At 38.2% G+C, this 19,607-nt stretch overlaps 1 protein-coding gene across 1 annotated transcript in view; it reads right to left on the reverse strand.

The window, feature by feature from the left end:
* Window positions 1–19,607, reverse strand: part of MYO3A (myosin IIIA) — a 113,481-nt gene that overhangs the window by 86,328 nt on the left and 7,546 nt on the right. Inside the window, exons 2-3 of the mRNA XM_085050485.1 lie at window positions 18,697–18,879; window positions 13,754–13,888 (exon numbers count right to left, since the gene is read on the reverse strand). Of these exons, the coding sequence (XP_084906611.1) occupies window positions 13,754–13,888; window positions 18,697–18,864 (303 nt within the window). The 5' untranslated portion in view covers window positions 18,865–18,879. The remainder of the gene's footprint in view (window positions 1–13,753; window positions 13,889–18,696; window positions 18,880–19,607) is intronic.

Here is a 19,607-nt window from a genome sequence, read left to right on the forward strand (position 1 = left end):
ATTTTTGACTGAACAAAAACTGAACCTGGGTATGGAAAAGGTCAGCTAAACAGGTCTTGAAATAAAGAACCCAGAAGTCAGCCATACCACCATGGAAATCCTCCACCAACTCCCAAGGCAGGGTGGCTGCTTAGACAGAGGTCAGCTGAGGATGTTACAGACACAGATTCTTGCACACAAGCAGGGCAACTTTTCTTTTGCTACATCTGAGTCAATGAGCTACATACTTTTACTTACAACAGACAATATTTTTCTGAGACCACCAGCATGGGAGGAAGAGGGGGAAAAAAGGCTAGGTATTACAATGCAAGCAACTATAAGGAGGAAAAGGGATTATTGGAATACAGCTGCAATTAGAAAAGGAGATTATGGCAGACACTGTATTTGTGTGCTCTACGCTGCGTGGGTGGGAGGGGGGAACGATGACGACAGGGATGACACAAGTTAGTATTAGCCCTGTTCTATTTTTACCATCATGGGTAAAATGTTGTATCTGCTCTAATTTCCTATCTCTACTCTGTATTTATGCACACAACTAAAGCTGAAATGGTCATTTCTTCTCCTGACTCAGGGTACCAAGTTGCATATGTACTCAAGGCAAAGGTATCATAAACACATCAAAAAGTCTTTCTCCTAGTGAGTCACACTCTTCTCTTCCCTCTCAAGACAAGAAGCTACAGAAAGTTACAACATTCCTGCCCAATACAGTGCTGGACCCTGCTTGCTTGGGAATTTGAGTAGGCAGGAAATAAATTATCCTTGGGGATATTAATCAGGATCTAGTCCATAGAAACTTGTAGAGTAAAAAACACTAAATCATTAATTAAAAAAATCACACAATCTTAATTCATACAATCCTTTAATGAGAGACTATGGGATAAATGTTATTTAGCAGTACCGCTAGACAGAAAGTTTCCTGGGGTGTTGCTAAATATTGCAGCTTGTAATTATGATATCTGCTTCTTCTTAGTAGCATGCTGTCCACTGTAAAAACACTGTACAACCTCTTACCAAAGGTGCTCAGTTTGAGTTAGCCAACTGAAATGCTTGGATGACAAGAAATCATGAAGGCAACAGAGATAATTGTTAAAAAAGATCTTTCTAGTTTTCAATGAAGCATCTCAAGAAGGGAGGTGCTGGTAGCTATTATTTTGTTGCAAATATTGTGAACTCACATGAACAACTAGCTAATCAGTCTGTAACTCTATTTCTCTCTCCCATACTAAAAACCCCCACACATTCAAACACATTCTCTCTTGCATAAACAAAATAATTTCTTGTGGTTTGTATCAGATGGAAGCCTCCATTTAGGTTTCAACATACTCAGCTTAAAGGGACAGACTCTTGGAATGTCCAGCCTATGAGACACAGAAAGGGAAGATATTCATGATTGTCCTACAGGGAAGGAATTTAGAACTGTCAGAACTTTGTACATGAGTAATTTTCATCAAATTAATATTAGTCACTTCTGTTGTTCCCTTGTGATTTAGAGGTCTTTTCCTTACTGGCAGTTTTTTCAGTGCCTGTATTGATAGAATGCAAATATTATCCACCAAAACAAGCAACTAAAAGGAGGATAAACGGAATCTTTAAAGCTACCTAAAACGGAGTGGAGAAGACAGAGACAGAATCCCCTCTCTTAGTGTCACACAGCAAAAGATGAGAGTCAACAATCCCCCACTGGAAGACAGGAGATTCCTACTGGACATAAATGAAAAGTTTTCCCACTGAGTTAAGCACTGGGAGAGATTACACAGTGAGTTTGTGTTACATTCATGCCTGGAAATATTCAAACTTGAATTGGAAAGGCAAATCTGTAACATTTCAGTTAATAAGCTTTGAACAAGGGGCTGGACCAAATATCTTTCAAAGGTCCCCTCCAAGCTGCACTTTTACATGATTCAGAATATATGAATTTTACAATATTCAGTTCCTAGTTTGGATATTCAGACAGTAGAAAGAGTGGGAAAGAATGAAGGAAATTTTTTATACCTAAACCAATGGAAAGAATAGAAGGCTTGACTCATATGAAAATTTGCCTTAAAGAGCTGTGGCTCTGATAGCCATGCATAGCTGTATCAAAGGAGGTGCTTAGGACTCTTCTACAGTGGTAGAAAAGGGCTCCTCCTTTATGATTTTCTGGGACTCAGAAAGGCAAAGACTCATACTGGGATGACATGCAGTTCTCCACCCACCCATCTGCCACAACCATGTGCTACTGTAATTGAGCTATTAGTATGCTAAGCTATCTTCAGCAAAAAAAAAATTATAAAAAAGCATGATCCTAACACATGAAATGTCACTTGAAATTGCTATCACATCACAGTCATGCAGATGTTCTTTTTAGGTCTTAGTCACTCTTCATCTGACCCAATTATACATTTCTCCTCTTCAGCTCTTCTTGATTCTGATGCCCGTTGAATAACATTCAGTATCAGCTCCCCTTTTAAGAAAACCATCAGTTGCACTTTTGTTAGGGCCATTACAAATGGCCTTTAATATCCAACTGCTCCTGACTTATGCATCTGTACTAAGCTGTCAGGTAATGTTTGCTTGCATCCTGCAGTTGTCAAGGTGCTTTCATCTTATTTCAGTAACTTGGATGCAAACAGTGGGACAATTACAATTATTTCCTTCCCCATCTTTACAGGCTACACAGACATAAATGACTGGGCAGCATATCACATATGCACAACTTATGGCATACACGAATTATAGTTACAAAAAATTCCAACCTTGCTTTAATGTTATCATGCAGAAGAATCACAGGCACTAATCGCTATTTTGTTCCCTGTTCTTAGAACAGATCAATAATCTGACCTGTTCTAAGCAGCCCTGCCAGTCTCTGAGCTGACTGCGCCTTCCTTTCAAGACTGACTGCTGTAAGACCAGAAGAATCTCAGTTGCTGCTGTTTTGTCATCATAAAATTACAGAATCAGAGTAGTAAAAGGGATATCAAGAAATCACTTAGTCCACCGCATATGCACTGTGCAGAGATCTGGTACTTTCAGATATGAGAGATGTATGTCTAACTTGCTCCTAAAAATCTCTCATTGAGGAACATTCCAGCTTTTCTAAGTAGCCTGTTTCTGCGTTTCTCTAGCCTGATAGAGCATTTTTCCTACTTTCCAACCTGAATCCTTTTTGCTTCCAACAAAACTGTTATTTTTGCCCTTCCTTTCAGCAGTATCTGATAATAAATTATTATTTTCTATTTCCATCTCTGTCATGACATCATTTTTTTCTGTGTTTTTTCTTTTTCTTTTTTTTTTAGGCGGTACAAGGTTAATTGTTGTAACCTTTTGAAATTATCCACGTTTTCTCAATTTAGACGGCCTTCAATTTGCCACTGATGTTTGTCTCACATTTTGCCCCAAACTGCATACAGAATTCCTTTGTAAGTCTTGTCTTAGCTGGGAAAAGCTGAACAGAGCACAACAATCTCCACTTTGCAGAGATTCCCTTACTGCAGAACCACAGCCTGGTCAGGTATGTCCCTTTTCTTCTTCTTATGGATAGCAGTACTTTGCACGAATCTCTTTTCTGTGATTCAAAAAAATTCCTCTGGTATTCATGTCTGTGAATCTGATACTATTCCCCAATGCACCTTTAATTAAACTAGGTATGCATTTCAAATTTTTATGTGGACTTTTTTTCATCACTCAAGTTATTACTGAACAGAAACAGTCCAAAAGCAGATGCCTGCTTGAGATTCTCCCAACCCAAAAGTAAACTAAGTCCAGTTTTATGAAAAAAAAGTTATTTCCTTTATTTTTTTTTATGAAATTTATGTATTTCCACATTTTCCTCACACACATGTCACATGGGACCATATAAAATCCTTACAAAAGACATATTTCATCTATCATTTTCCCCTTGTTACACCAGCTATCCTGTTAAAAGATGACATTTTATTAAAACATTTTTTTCTGGCCCAGTCCAAGTTGACCACTTACCACATTACTGGGTTCTGCATGGTCTACAGTGGTTTCTATTAATTTGCTCTGGAATTGTTGTGGGTATCAAAGTTAAGCAGATTGATCTGTACTTCCCTAAGACACTGGTTTTCCTCACTTTGTAAAGACATATACTAAATATTCCTGTATCTCATTTCTCTAGTAACCTTGTCTTTACCACTCTCCACATTTGACCCTCTGAACTTGTCTTTAAATGCCCTAGCTGAGCATTTTTGCTTCTCCTATTTGAAGGCATTCTGAAATATTAGTAGAAGCAGACCCTACTGCATTCTTACTAGTCTCTTACTGTGCTTCTATTTTTCTCTGTGCCAGCTAATTTGCTGCTGTGTTTGTAATGTCTTTGAAGAACTGCCAGCTACCCTGGCACTTTCCTATATTTTTACATTGTTTTGCCTAAGTACAAGTATCTACCAGTTCCCCAAGCCAAAGTATACTCTAAGCCCATTATCTTTACCCTGCTGCCATCTTTACCATCCTTTTTTTTCTCAGGTCGGTGAAAGCAACTATTTTGGGGCCTTATTCACTCAAGTTCCCCTCCACCTTCAGCTTTTCAAAAGAGATCTTCTCCATTAGAACAGAATCTACGTAACACAGCCACTTCCAGAGTCACTTTCTTTGCCTTCTGACTCCAAGAAAGAACTCCATGGTCTGTCCATCTCACAGGGTCAGCTGTGACCAGATAATTCCTATTCTCTGCCTCCAGTGTGCCACGTTTTATTACCACCAAAGAGGACATTCCCCTGACAGCACCTAACACCTACCACACACACTTGAAGGTTCTTGTGAAAACTTACAGGGAGCTAAATCAGTTTCTTCAATGGGCCAAGTAGTTAAAATATACAACTCCTGTCTGTGCACCACAGTTTTGATTTCATCTCAAAAAGAAGAAACATGTGCACTGTAGCTCCTATTTCTCCTAACAACTGGACAAGACAACCCATAACCAAAAGAAACCACAGCAATGGTTTCTCTATGCTTTTAGATAAAGTTGATTGCTTTCAATTCAGCGTGAACGAAATGTATCACTGAAACAGGCATCTTTCCTGAGTTATTTTGCTTCAGTGATCAAAAACCATGTGGTATTTATGATTTTGCTCTCTTATATCATCTAGCACCTCCAGGGCTGTGTTAGTCACAGCCTCATGGTTGTTTGTTTGTTACTTTTGATTTCTTTCCTTTCAATTTGGCTTTTAACTTCTCACTTTCTTTGCCATGCACATGCAATGACAAGACAGCCAGCCAGAGGAAAAGTTTGCCTGTTTCATCTTATGCAATGCTGGCCTTCACAAACTCTTATATTTCTCAGTCAGACCATAGATATCTTCACATCATGATTAAAATGGAAAAGCCACAACTATGTATTATTGCCTAAATTTCTTCTTTTAAACTCAGCATAATTGAGTGCAGCCAACAGGTTTTACATAAACAAGTAAAAAAAACCCCTAATCCCCCAAAAGGAGGATTTTTCTGTTCTAAAACTTTTGTAATATTGTGAAAAAAAAAACAAGTAGGTGACAGTGCTGTTAAAAAGGTCTACAGGACAGAGCCCAGCTCAATTCTCCTCCCAGCTTATCTCAATGCTAACTTTACATTTCACCATCCCATAATTCACATTATAATACATTTACATCCCCACCAAGTTGCAAATGAAGAATCAATGTATCACCTATCCACATCTTCTCAAAAGATTGCACAGCTGAAGTGGTACCAAGTTATGATTTCAAATAGTTCTGTGTAAAGCAACTGGGATAAAAATATATTTAAAACAGAAATTCTAAAGGAGCTTCAACCATAGCTTCATGGCCTGACAACACCACAGCACAGCTGTAATTTTTTAATAAGCAAATAAATGGAAGGGTCATTTTGCAAAATCAGAGCTAACCTAACTACAAAACTGAGACGCACTGGTCAGTAGATCCAGAACTTTCTGAGCAAATACAGGAAGCAGCTTATCAAGACAGAACATTTTGAGAGAGCAAACTCAGCGCAAATCATCATTTTATTATACACAAGGAGCAGTGGTAAAAATAACACTTAGAGGGCAAAAACACTCCCTTGGCTAGGGAGAAAAAACAGGGTCTAACTTTGGGATCCATAATGTCAACAGAAGTATTTCTACTGACTGCTGCAAACCTTAGCTGAGGCTCCAGAAAACACACAAAATCTCCTAAGCAAATAGGGCAGCCTGTGGTAAGAGCACTTCACAGCTTTTATTGCCTGCTCAGAACATTATTACTTTTGTTCACTCTTCAACAATTAAGAAACATTTCAAAGCACCTTCCTTTTTTGTAGCATCATTTCTATATGATTCAGGGTTCAGACAGTAGTTCCAAGTACTTCCATGTCCACACTACTCATAATCCATTCTATGTGTGTGTTTCTACACGAAGACAGTAATTTAGTCTAATTCACTGTAATTTAAATTACTGCAATAGAAATCTTTCCTATTGAGTTTAAAAGCATGGCTGGGGAAGCACAGATCCAAACAATGGGGCTTGTCTAAAGGCCATTTTACAGAAGGAGTGAAGCTGAAACCCACTCATCCCCAAGGCAATTTGTCTCCTCACAGGAGTGTGCAGGACAGGAAAGGAGCTGTAGGACTCTGTTACAGGACCCTATTTAGCAAGGACTTTCTGAAGTCTTAAAGACTTATTATTTTTAAATATAATTTTATAAGAACAAAATGATGCTAAACTCAAAAGCCCTTTTTTTATTTTCCTTTTTTCTTACTTTAATGAAATGCTGGAATTATTAACTCAGAGAGACTAGATCAGACAAAATTGAAATTAAAGTGTTTTGTAAAACAATCTCTCCCTCCTCACTGTGGATGTGCAAGGTTCCAGGGTTTAATTTTAGCAAAGTCAGCAGCCTTCTGAACTGCAACAAATGCTGGCATTATTTCTGGAGCTCAGCAAACCTCTCATCACCACTTACACCTGACTGTCTTTTCTGTACCTCCTGGCTCCTTGTTCCTTGCTATAGTACTCTTCTCCTATACTCTGCAGCTTTCTGCTCCCTCTGCCCAAAAGGAACGAGGAGGAGACCTCTTTCCCTGCTACTGGAGTGCCTTCAGTCTCTCCCTTTACAGAGAGACCCAACATGCATCTGAACACAAAACCAGCAAAATTGTATTGCCCATCACACTTGAATTTAAACACCTAACCCTCAGGAGTCAGAGAGCAGACCCTCCAGCAAAATGCAAAAAAGTCTTAGCCCAAGCATTCTTAGGACTGATGCTATTCCCCATTAAAGCTAAAGAAGGTCTGGTTATCTTGGATCTAATCAAAAGCTACACAAATGTGAGTTTGGAGTTTTGTTTTGTTTTTAAATTACATCACATCTTTGGTTAAACTGTGATCAAAAATAAAATGTACAGAAAGCAAAGTGATGTTACAGATTTTATTCATATGCTACTTAATTACATAGTGGTATGGTAAAACTCAGAATATTTTACTCTGGGCTTCTGCTTTACTGCATGGTGACAAAAATTGTTGGAGGTTACTGAGAACCAGGTTTTTGCCTGTGAGTATTCTCCAGCAAGGTGGGCCATAACCAGTTGTTTAAAAGATGCAAACTTTGCAAACCACAATGCAATACAAAATATTCTTTACGCAGAGAAATTGTGAGTATTTAGTAAAACTTTGAAGCACTAAATGATAGTTGTAGCCACACATCTCTAGTTCTGAGAAAATAGGATATGATTCAAGAGTGAAAAATTGCTATAATTGGGAAGCAAAGAGGGAAACATTAGAAATGGAGAAATCAAGCCCAATTCAGGCATGTAATGGATCAAAACATTCAGTGTTGGTCTGAATGGTGCAATTATAACCAAAGACATTACTGAAAAATGACCTGTGTTAAGAAATATGAAAAAGCAATTTTCAATTGTTTAATTTTTCTTCTATATATGTCATTTGAAAATAGCTAATAATATTTAGGCAAATGACAGCTTCCTTTCCTTCACCCAGCCTTTTATAAAACCTAAATGGACTAGTTATTTTCCACTATGCTAATTTCCTGAAACATTGCTGTTTTACAGCAAATATTGCATAGCGAAAAAAGCTGTATACCTGCTTTATTATAACTTTTATTATATATTCCATTAAATAGAACAACTTCCATTGAAAGCTTTTTTTAAACTCCATAAACTTGCCTTTATTCCCTTAGATGGAAACACATCTGCATATAGTAACTTCTGTATTGAAAAAAAGCATACTGTAAACATGCCAAAGGAAAATCCTAAATAAATTATTAAACTGTCCATACCACAAGGTCCTGTATTTCACATAAAAGAGAGGTAACTGATGCAGTGATGTCTCCAGTTTATCTCAGGTAGGCTCATATTTTTAACAGCCAAAATAAGACTGTTGGGTCTTGCTTCAAGGCACTCCCACAAATTCCTGCAGGGCTCACTCCAGCCAGTGGTCATTACTCAGAGAGGCCCCAAAAAAAGGATCATGTGACCAAATTTGAATTTTCCCATTCCTGCTGAAACTGTCACAGCAAGAAAAACAACTCAAGTTTCCATATTTCTACCCCTTCCTTATAGAATCATGGAATATTCTGAGTTGGAAGGGACCCACAAGGATCATCGAGACCAGCACCTGGCCTTGCACAGTACAACCCCAAGACTCACACCATGTGCCTGAGAGTGTTGCCCAAATGCTTCTTGATTCATTACAATTGTATTATTTTTTTAAGACAAAATCTTCAGTCAAATGGAATGCAAAAACTGAAGTCCCAACAGCGACAATGACATGAATCTTTTTGCTAAACTTTTGCATGATCAGCAACTTCCCAGGCTCTGTGCATTCCTTGCAGGCTGGAGAACCTGAGGCTGCAGATATTTTCAGCCAAACATCTTTGCAGATCTGGAAGAAGAATTAGCTGCTTTACAACACTGACAGCCTCCTCTCTCCTTCTTCCATGTGCAGAGAGGTGCCATGAAGAGTGACAACACCCTTAGCTGAGAAAGCAAAAAGATCAAGCTAATGGAGAGAAAATGCTTTACTGCCAGCCATCAGGACTCTTACATGGTGCTGAAAACCTCAGCAAGAGAGAAGGGCAGAGCTACTCATCCTGCTCTGAGCTTTGCTTTCTTTGTGCCCAGCCTGCTTGGGCACAAACAGCCCCCTGAAGAGGTAGCCTGTGCCTGGAAAAGGAGCAGTGCCTTGTGAAGAGTCTCATGCTGTCCATGAGAGGATGACAGCACACTCTCCCTGCAAGAAACTTATCCATCCCCTGCTCCATACATATTACAGGACTCCTTGCCCTTTTAGACTGGGATATGGGAATGAGGTAAAAGCATCGCAAGCTTGGTCAAGGAAGATTATCTAGACAAACAGATTTTTAAAAAAATTATTTATTTACCTAACACACAGAAGTTATCAGTCTCCACATATAGCTTAGAAAATCAAAATTAATAAGTCAAAAAGAAATTAGTAAATATATTGTCAGCTACTGCAAAATTTGAAATTATTGTAAAAGTCAAAGAATCCATTGTGGTTGGTTTGGGTTTGTTTTAGTTCATTGGGGCTTTTGGGGGGGTGGGGAGCAGGATGGTATTTTTTTTACAGTAAATAGGTTTTACAGTTTACAGTGTTTCTTCCTATTTTACATCACCCAGACTTCCATCTCTCAAACAGCTGAAGTCTCGTTCAAGTTAATGCAAACAACAGCAGTGAAACATTTTAGCCTTTTTTTTTTAATTTAAGAAAAATACCAATAACTGTATCTTTAGACAATTGTTGCTCCTCTTTTGCAGAAACCACACTGCAACCTAGAGTTGCACTATTAACATCTCAGCTCTGCAATAGGAAAAAAAAATCTCCCTCTTGGCAACTGGACTTGCTGAGACTGTTATTTCTTTAGATAAATATACTCTATAGATAGGACATTATATAACAAAGCAGAGGATTTTTGGTTCTTTTTGTTTTTGTTTAAATTAGAGGGATGCACTTCAGTGAGTTCCCCCATATATTAGAATTACATGACATGTTTAAAAAGCAACATGACCAGAAACTCTTTCTCTTATAGTAGGTCAGTGAAGGATCCAAGATGACTAACCACACAAAATCTGGGCATTAATTATACTCATTTTTCTCTGACACACATGTAAATTGTGCTGTCACTGTTCATTTATGAATCGGTGAGGAAAATTTATAAATATTCCATGATCTCTAAGGCTTTCTTTGTGACCACAGTTAGATTTGCAAACGTCTGGAAGAATGTGATTTGCTAAATTTCTCTCTCCAAAGAGCAGATACAAGAGTGCAACAGCACAGCAGACTCAGTCCAGGCCAGACGCAGCAGTGTACATGCATTGTTCAGCACTCCCAATTTTACCTAGGAGTTACTGCAACACTTTCTCTTGGCTTTAGTGAGTACTTATCCCTAACCAGCCATCTCTGACCATGCCATTATTCCTTTGAACCCTCACGCTGACTGCCCTTTTCTCAGTCACATCAAACATGACCTGGATGCTCTAACTGTCAAACCCCACAGCAGCTCTAATGCCATTTCTTATGCAGCAAGAAATATACTTCTATCCTTGATCAGCTCACAGTGCTGGCATCTATTAGGTTACAGGTTACTGGGTACCTGTAGGCATAACATGTTTTCCTTTCTGCTTTGAGGGAGCAGCTAAAACAAAACAGAAAACTATTGCACCATCCTCCTTCAAATCCTCCCTAATAACTCTCCTGGACTACAATGCTGACAAATGCTTGCTGCTGATGGAGATTTCTGTTATCTATTCAGTTCTCTGTTTCCAAATCCATTTGTTCTATCTGGCTTAAACCTTTCATGAAAGCTCTCTGCTATGAAGAGTCACTTTTTGGACAGGAAAGGAGTGAATAATTGATACTCTACACATTGTGCTGGGCTCTCTATCTCTAGGCAAATTCAAAAATGGTAGCTCTTCTAAAGGATCTCCACAAAACCAGAAAGGAGTTTCATCAGGGGATCTCAGCTTGTTGCATTCTCATTATACCTAAACAACTCACCAGACAAAGGCAACTGCCCTTGTAATTGGTAATTGGGCGGGAACTGCACTGGTGGGCTACTCTGTGCCCATAACACAGCAATAGTCTCTTGACAGGTTCTATCTCAGCTCCTACCCTGTTACAAGCATTTTGGCAAGCCACTGGAAGTAAACTGGTAGCAATGGACTGACATAACCCTGGTTCAGCAGGCTGGCAGTTTGATATGCTGGCATTTTATTCCTTTTTTCCACATGGTGCTAACTTTGCAGTTGTAACAATGTCCATACTCTGATTAACCCTGGCTTTGTACTTTCTCTATGCTTGCAGAAAGAATAGCAGGTGAACTGATGCACTAGTTTTCTGTATTCTAGTTTACTTCAAACTCCTGAGAGCTTCTATTTACTGGGTTTAAGATCTTTTCCCTTCTTTCTTAAAAATCTCTATCACAAATAGAAGCATCCCAAAGACTTAGAAAGAAAATTTAGATATTTTTACATGTAATTCTTTTCCTCTTAATGTTAACTTTAAAAGATCAAAGGTAAGTAACAAATTTGAATCACTTCAGGCAAATTTTAAATCAGCAGACATAGCTGCCAACTGAATCACAATAATCCATCATGACAATATTTCTGTAATTCTTTTGAATTATCAGTGTCTGGTTAGCAGGTTCAATCAACATCAAGAAACACCCAGAAGATGAAACTCAAAGTATACCACTTTGCTTACAAAAATCTAGAGTTACACAAATTATCAATTTATTTAATGATTTTTCCCATGTTAAAAGGTTGAGGGAAAGGCTAAAATGACACCTCTTCAGAGAAGCAGATTCCAAGCACAAGCTACTCTACACTTCCACGTGATTTTTCTCATGAAGATTATTCTTGATCAAGAAAAGGTTCTACATAAGAAAGAAGATGAATCAGGTTCCCTCAGTCTGGACTGTGCATACCCAGCATCTGTACAGATTGCAGCAACTACTCTGAAACAGAGATGGTCAGAAATAGAGCCTGCAATTCACTGGAGACTGTAACATATTCTTCCTTCCCAAATGAGCAGGATTCTAAATTTCTTCACACTGAAATATAATTAGATTTAGAAACATTTTCATAATGTTGAAAAGATTATATTCTACTGTGTGGAATACCATATAAATAGAAATCAGCATATAATGGTGATGCAAAAATTCAACTTGTATGCTTGCAAGGAGAGAGAGTACAGCATGGCTGTATCATCATCAGGTTTAGTGTGTCCATAAATGCATACTAAATGGAATAGTCTTGGACATCTGTAATACGGCAATTAGAGTTGCTGGCAAGCAGGAGGGAAACGGACTGCAAAAGGACAACAGACTCTTCCTAAAATCCGTTTTATGACACTTTTCTTTCACATACGCTATTATTGAAAGGAAAGCTTCACCAAAGTCAATATTGAAATTTACTTTCCTACTTATGCATATCTAAACATACCAACTGAAATCCATTGCATTCATGGATCCACACGTGCAGTGACAGAAAGCATCCAAGAGTGTTCCACACTCTCCACTAGCACTTGCACATGTGTAGCTTGGCATGAAAAGAGTAAATATAAAACATGCGCCACAGGTAAGCTTGTGTTTTTCACACAAAGAACATCATTCCATGTGAAATACAAAAGTTGAAATATAAAAACTTGACTATTTCCTCATAGTCTGTTTCAGCTTGGCTTTTTGGCATCCATCCTTTACAGGACAGAAGTTTCACAGATGGAAGTTTCAAATGCCCAGCAGACACAACAGAAGCTGGATTTTCCAAGATGCTCACTTCACAAAGACCTGATACCTTTTGATGTCAGTCTAACCTAATAATTTGTTGTGATTTCCAATGCAAACTATTCTTAAAATACATCTTCCAATGGAACACATAAGAATTTGGAATATAATTTTTCAGAACTTAGGCAGTACTGATATCTTGTTTCCAGGATTAGATACCATTGTACTATTGGGATATTTGGCAGGAAATTTGTATTTACTTAGCTGACAAATCATAAAATACAACCAATTCTTCAATCTCAGCCTTATCAAGCCCTGATCAAATGACAGCAAAAGTCCTGATTGTCAGGAAAACCACACTACTCCTGTCAGAGATATTCTTCATTTTCCTCTGGATATAAGAGGAAGTTTTTGCAGAACAGGCTGTGAATCTATGAAAACTGTAATAATCAAGCTTTTTACTCACAGATTACTCAAAAACAAAGACAAACACACAAATTACAGACCTTACCTTGGTCTCAATTTAATTTGAGGAAATCTGCTTTCAACAGCATTTGGGCAGTAGCTGCTTTAATTGTTTATTTATCTATTGTGCATTGACCTTCCCCCAAGAAAAGGAATTCAGTTAAATAATTTCTATAATTTCATTTGGAAGAAAAATCACCATACTGTGTTCTTCAACTGTTACGCCATATGTTAGCCATATTTAAAGAATTGCTACTACAAGAAGATTCCCATGCCAAGCCTTTCACCAAAGAAAGATTTTAGGTAGAAAATCCTATGAGTTCTATTAGAATTTATATCCTAAGTCTGAAGGCACAGGACTATCAGTGTAATATCAAGATAAGAACACTAAACTCAGAGCAGACCATTTAATCAGAACACTAAAAAGAATAAACAGCACTTATCACTTTGCATGCAACCACTATTAAAAAAAAAACCAACCCAAAACATTAAACAAATTACTTGCATCTCATTCATTGAGTCTATACTCAACAATGGAATACCAACTGGAATAAACGTCCCATTTTTCTGTATTATTTACCTCAAGAACTAGCCAAAGCTGGTCTCCATTTTTCACATCTTTCTTATAGTACATGCCGTAGAATTTGACTACATTGGGATGATCAGAGAGAGCTTTCAAAATGTTGTACTCAGCTTCAATTTCTTCATCAATATCCTAGTGTCACAAATGAGAAATGCATAGGAGTTAATTAATAAATAATGATAGCCATAAAAAAAAAACCAACACAAAATATTTTCTGTCAATTCAAATGTAGTTAGTTTGAAAGAACACAGAGGAAAAAACAAACAGAACATGAATGTACCATTTAGAGGGCTTCAAAGCCTGGTTCTGTTTACTGAATACAAAACAGTAATTTAAAAAAAAATCATTTTGTCATTATCAATTTCAACTAATGAAAACATGGGGTATGACAGAGCAGAGGGAGCAAAGGTCCTGGAGGAAAACAAACTTTCCATGAGCCAGCAGTGTGCCCTGGGATCCAAGAAGGCCAATGGGATCCTGGGCTGCATTAGGAAAAGCATTGCCAAGAAGCTGAGGGAGGTGATCCTGCCCCTCTGCTCAGCCCTGGTGAGTGAATAAACACATCTGGAGTGCTGTGTCCAGTTCTGGGCTCCTCAGTACAACAGAGGAATGGAGTTCCCATAACAGGTCCAGAGGAGAGCCACAAAGATGATTAAGGGATTGGAGTATCTCTCTTATGAGGAAAGGCTGAGGGAGCTGGGCCTGTTCAGCCTTGAGAAGAGACGACTAAGAGAGGACCTCAACTGTATCTACAAGTGTCTGAAGGGAGGATGGCAAGAAGACAGATCCAGGTACCTCTCAGTGATGCCAAGAAATAGGATGAGAGGCAACAAGCAGAAACTGATACACAGGAAGTTCCACCTGAACATGAGGAAGAATGTCTTTACTGCATGGATGACCGAGCACTGGAGCAGGCTGCCCAGAGAGGTTGTGGAGTGGCTCTCACTGGAGAGATTCAAGAACTCACTGGATATAATCCTGTGCCATGTGCTCTAGAAAGACCCTGCTTGAGCAGGGAGGTTGGCCCCATCACTGGTCCCTTCCAACCTTAACTGTTCTGTGATTTCAAGGCAAAGTCAGTGCAATCCACAATCCCAGATACCTTGGAAAGTTATATGTAACTGCTTTAGTCTTAATGGTATCCCCAGCTAGAAACGGTGCGGTTGAAACTACCTCTCTGTGCATGAACAAGTATGATCGGAGCAACATCTTATTCGTCATCCCACTTTCTAGAATTATCTGGGAATTTTTCTCATTTTCTACTGTCATAGAATCTGGTGACATCCATGATGTCTCTGGGTTCCTCTACTGAACTATAATAACCACGTTTTTTTCTCAGTCTCTGGTTACAAACCTCAGGTTTCCTATACAGTGAGGGAAATCCCTTTGGAGATGGGATATGAGGATATGTTTTGCCAACACATGCACCAGGAGCTGTGCAAATCCCTTCAGACCAAACATGGACACAGGCATTGGGAGGCATTAGTAGGCATTGGATGACTCAGGTAAACCCTTCCTACCTGTGCACTGGAATTGCTCATTGAGGGATGATGATTAGACTGTATTTGAGTCATGCTGAGAAAATATTCAATCCCTCCTGACAACAGATAGTCACAATACCTGCAGTCATTTTGCCCTCATTGTTCGGATCTCAAAACCAAATTGTTAACAAACTTGTTCCAGATTTAAAACATTTTTTAATACAATTTCCTATTTACAACTACACAAAAAGAAAGAGAAATCCATTCTAGAAGAAGGCTCCCTTATGAACTCCACTATCCATAGGAATGGATTTCTTATCGATGAAAAGCATCTACTCACTGCCAAAAACCTGTCTTTGCACAGCCAAATAGAAGTGACCATGGCAGAGAAAGGGAATGCTTTGTATTCCCAAAGAATTATGCTCCTTCTCATTCTGCTCAGCACACCTGCCCCAAGAGGACTTTGCTCACTTGTTTCTTACACAGGTCTCTCCCACATCCAATTCAAGTTCCTCACACAAGCCTTTTGCCTTGAGACCAGCTTGACAGGTCTCCAAGAGCCTCCTCTGTCACCAGCATCCTCATGAATCAGGCCATTAAACTTTCATATTGAGATTACAAGGATAAGTCTTCTCACAAGGAAGGGTTTTAGAGATCTTGTTATAGGAACAACTGAAGAACAGCAGGAATTTTCCTCTTTCAAGAAAAGGAGGAACTCACTTTAAGGTAATTTTCCCATACGCACAACACAGAATATGGAAAAAAGATATGAGGAAGGAAGAAAGAACCAAAGTACTGAAGGTGGCAGAGGATGGAAAGAGAAAGAGTAGAAGTGGAAGCAGGGATGAAGACAGAAAATGCATCTGGCAAAAATAAAAGAAAGTAAAAAAATAGAGTCAAAAGCCAAGAAATTAAAAACAAAGCATACAATAGTTCTGCCTGCCTTAGGGAAATTGGAAGAGAATTAGCCCACTGTCCTACTGTGAATAAACAGAGGTTTCTGTCTCCTGAGGGGTACTCAGATTTGATGAGATTTTTACAATTATAAGGAGAAATTAAATGAATAGAATATCCATTCTGTGCCTACTAAAAAGGAAAATCTTCCTCGGTATTTTATGAAGGAAAAAAACTTGAAATATTTGGTTTCATTTAGCATATTTACCTTCATCAAAGTACTCTATTAGAAATGGCAGACTGAATATTTTCATCCTATGTATAGGGCAATTTGGTCAAGAGTTCTAAAATAAAATGGTATTTACTTATAGTCCTGAGGACAAGACTAAGCCTTCTCAGTTCCATCTTCGTATATTCTCATTTAGACACCTTTGCTTTCCTGTTTCAGTTTCAAAAAGCTGAGCTGTTATTCAGCAAAAAGAATCTGTGCTCTAAAGGATTAAATGTTAAGCGCTTATTTTAGTCTTATATCACCAATGTTAATGTAGGTTCCCAGTTTAATTTCAAAACATCAGTTAAACCAAACCACATTTCTTCTGCTTTGTTTCCAGTCCACCTCTCAAGTGGCACAATTCTGAAATGATCTTCAAAGAAAAAGAATTGTAAAATGTAAAGCAGAAAATATATAAAGTATCTTTTTCTTCATTGCAATGGCTCCCTCTGCAGCCATTAATAACACTTTCAGTTTAAATAAAAAGAACTCGTTTATTACTTTCACTCTATTTCCAATATAGGATTGTCATTTTAGCAGTAACATGGAAGTACAGCAGCTACTCCAAACACCCTCTAAATAGGAGAGGGAAAAGAAGAATAGTGTTCTTAGAATAAAAAGGTTAATACATTTACTTAAGAGTCAAGTCTTGGAAGTGTGATGTCTACTGCATTACTCCCATTTTTTCATTAAATAAGAAACCTGTTTTCATCAGTTATAACTTTGCCCTTCTTCAACTTCTTATATTGCATCTTTATCCATTCTATTTCTTCCACCTCCTTTACATTCTATTCCTTTTTCCTACTTACTCTATTTCTCTTTCCTCTAGCATCAGCTTTGCTATTTCTCTTTTCTTCCTATCATCATCCTTTAATCTTTTTCTGCATCTTCCAAAGTGTACACAACATTGAAAGTTTAACTGATTCCTTCAGGATTTCCTGCCATAGCCAGCTGCCACTCCAGAATCATTCCTGAACACTTGTGAAACAGAGGAAAGCAGAAGCATTTCCTGCCAAACAGACATTCAGATGAACACCAACGGCAAGGAAGTCATGCCCATTCACTGTAAGCACAAAAACCTCGTTTACAGAAAGCAACAGAGTCAAAAATAGCTTCCAACGCATTTGAGCTCATCAAGATCCTTATCACTTGGCTGCAAGTTATGTTTACTTTGGGAGAGGTATGTGGTACTGAATTGAGATGAGCACCCTTTTGTTGCTTTGAAAGCACGTTGAAATGAAAAGCAATCAGCAAGGAACACAGCAAAGATAAAGGAAGACTCTATGTTTTCACCAACACATTTCATAGACTTTTGTGTCATGGGATCATAACCTGACACTGTGCGATGTGCAGAGGTAGAAGAGCCCTGTGTGGCTGTGCAGCTCCAGACCTGCTGGGTCCACACAGCATGATGTGTTCACTCATTCCTGCCCAGAGGTAATGCAACAGAAGCACACACCTCACAAACCTATACTGGGAGTGCAGAAGATGACCTCAAAAGGGCCACTGAAAAAGCAACAGCTGTTTTTCCATGTTTTGTTCTCAAGAAAAGTCCCAAGCCATGTGCAGTACCACTGAAGTCGGTGGGCTGTGCCTTTACAAACCAGATGAGTGTCCTTCCTCATTCTTTGAGCATTAATCTGCCACCCAAGAAATGTCAGCTATCTAGAACAAAACCATTCTCTACGGCTTCATAATTCCACCTCCCAGTCACCTGGTGCTTTGTGTGTAGATCTACTCCCTTTGCATTTTCCATTTGAAAAGATGGATTCCTCTGTGAGACCTACATATTTTGGCACATTCTGAAAACACAGAATGAACTATAACAACAAAGTATGCTACTTTACTTTTGAAGTATCATTCATAGCATGTAACTCAGCTACAAGCATGTACTCAGATGCTTGAAGGTACAGCTTAAATACTTAGAAGTACATAATTTCCTTACAGTCTAATATGTCACAAACTAAAAACAAGAGGAAAGGGAACAACAGTAAAAAATAGAATAAGCTAGGACTCCTAGTACTGAAAAGAAAAATAATCAGCTCTGCTTCTGAACAGAAGAGAAAAATACGGGGTAAAAAAGTTTAGGTATATATCTGACTTTTACCATAAGCAACCACTTGGAAGATCACTTATGATAAGAAAAATGCATTGATAGGTAGCCTGATACTCAGCAGGCTGAAACAGTTTATTTCACTGTCACTACTAATACAAATTATCTACAAAGATTAAGAGAAAAGACTACATAAACTTACAATTAAATAAGCACAAACCAAGTAATTTAAGTAACTTACGTGAACAGGATCCAAAATTTTGACTGCTGCTTTGCTGCCATTTTTCTTATTTAACACCTTGAAAACTTTTCCATATGTTCCTTTGCCAATAGTCTCAATTATTTCCCAGGTATCTGAAGGATCAGGAAAGCTATCAAATATTATTGTTTTCCCAGTCAATGGAAGCATCTCAAATGATGGCTCCTAGGAAAAAGAAATCTCAATGTTCACTCAACAAATGATTAATAGCAATTGACTTCCTACAAATGGGAAGAGAAATATACATTCCAGCCTCAAACACTAGAAATGTTTTTGCATATAGTGAGCATGCACAGATAGCATAATGAATAAGAACTGCTGCACTTGAATTTCCTTTCATTTGATATTGTGTTGACTGCACAATATCAAATGAAGATATGTGCAGTCAATACAATATCAAATGAAGGGAAATTCAAACGTTAATTTGAATCAAATTCAAGCTTGAGTAAAACCAGGGGAGTGGAAAACCAGTTCCCATGCACTTCAATCAACATATATTTTCAGTCCAGGATCTTTGGAGGGATGGGGGAATAAGAGTCAAGTTCATAAAATCCCAAAGAATTTGGGTCCATTACCAAAAATCAGGCAAGTAGGGAAAAAAACCCACAAACCAACTCAAAGAGCAGCATTAGATTCATTCAAACTCTTACAGTAAACAATCATTTTTATAAGCCTACTCTTAGCATTTGAATTAGGACATAGACCTCAAAAGGCCAAGCAGATCAAAGTGACAGATCTTTTCACAATACTATGGACTTCTGCCAGTCAAGCATTCAGAGGCATGGAAAACACATTTACCAATGTGCATCCTTTAACAAGTGGTTTACACACTGCAAAAGGAACACCTTTACAATGATTGAATTGTATCCATCAGGTTACACCAACAGGTTACA

This window comes from Lichenostomus cassidix, chromosome 2 (assembly GCF_008360975.1).
Source record: "Lichenostomus cassidix isolate B80296 chromosome 2, HeHo_3.0, whole genome shotgun sequence".
Taxonomy (NCBI): Eukaryota; Metazoa; Chordata; class Aves; order Passeriformes; family Meliphagidae; genus Lichenostomus; species Lichenostomus cassidix.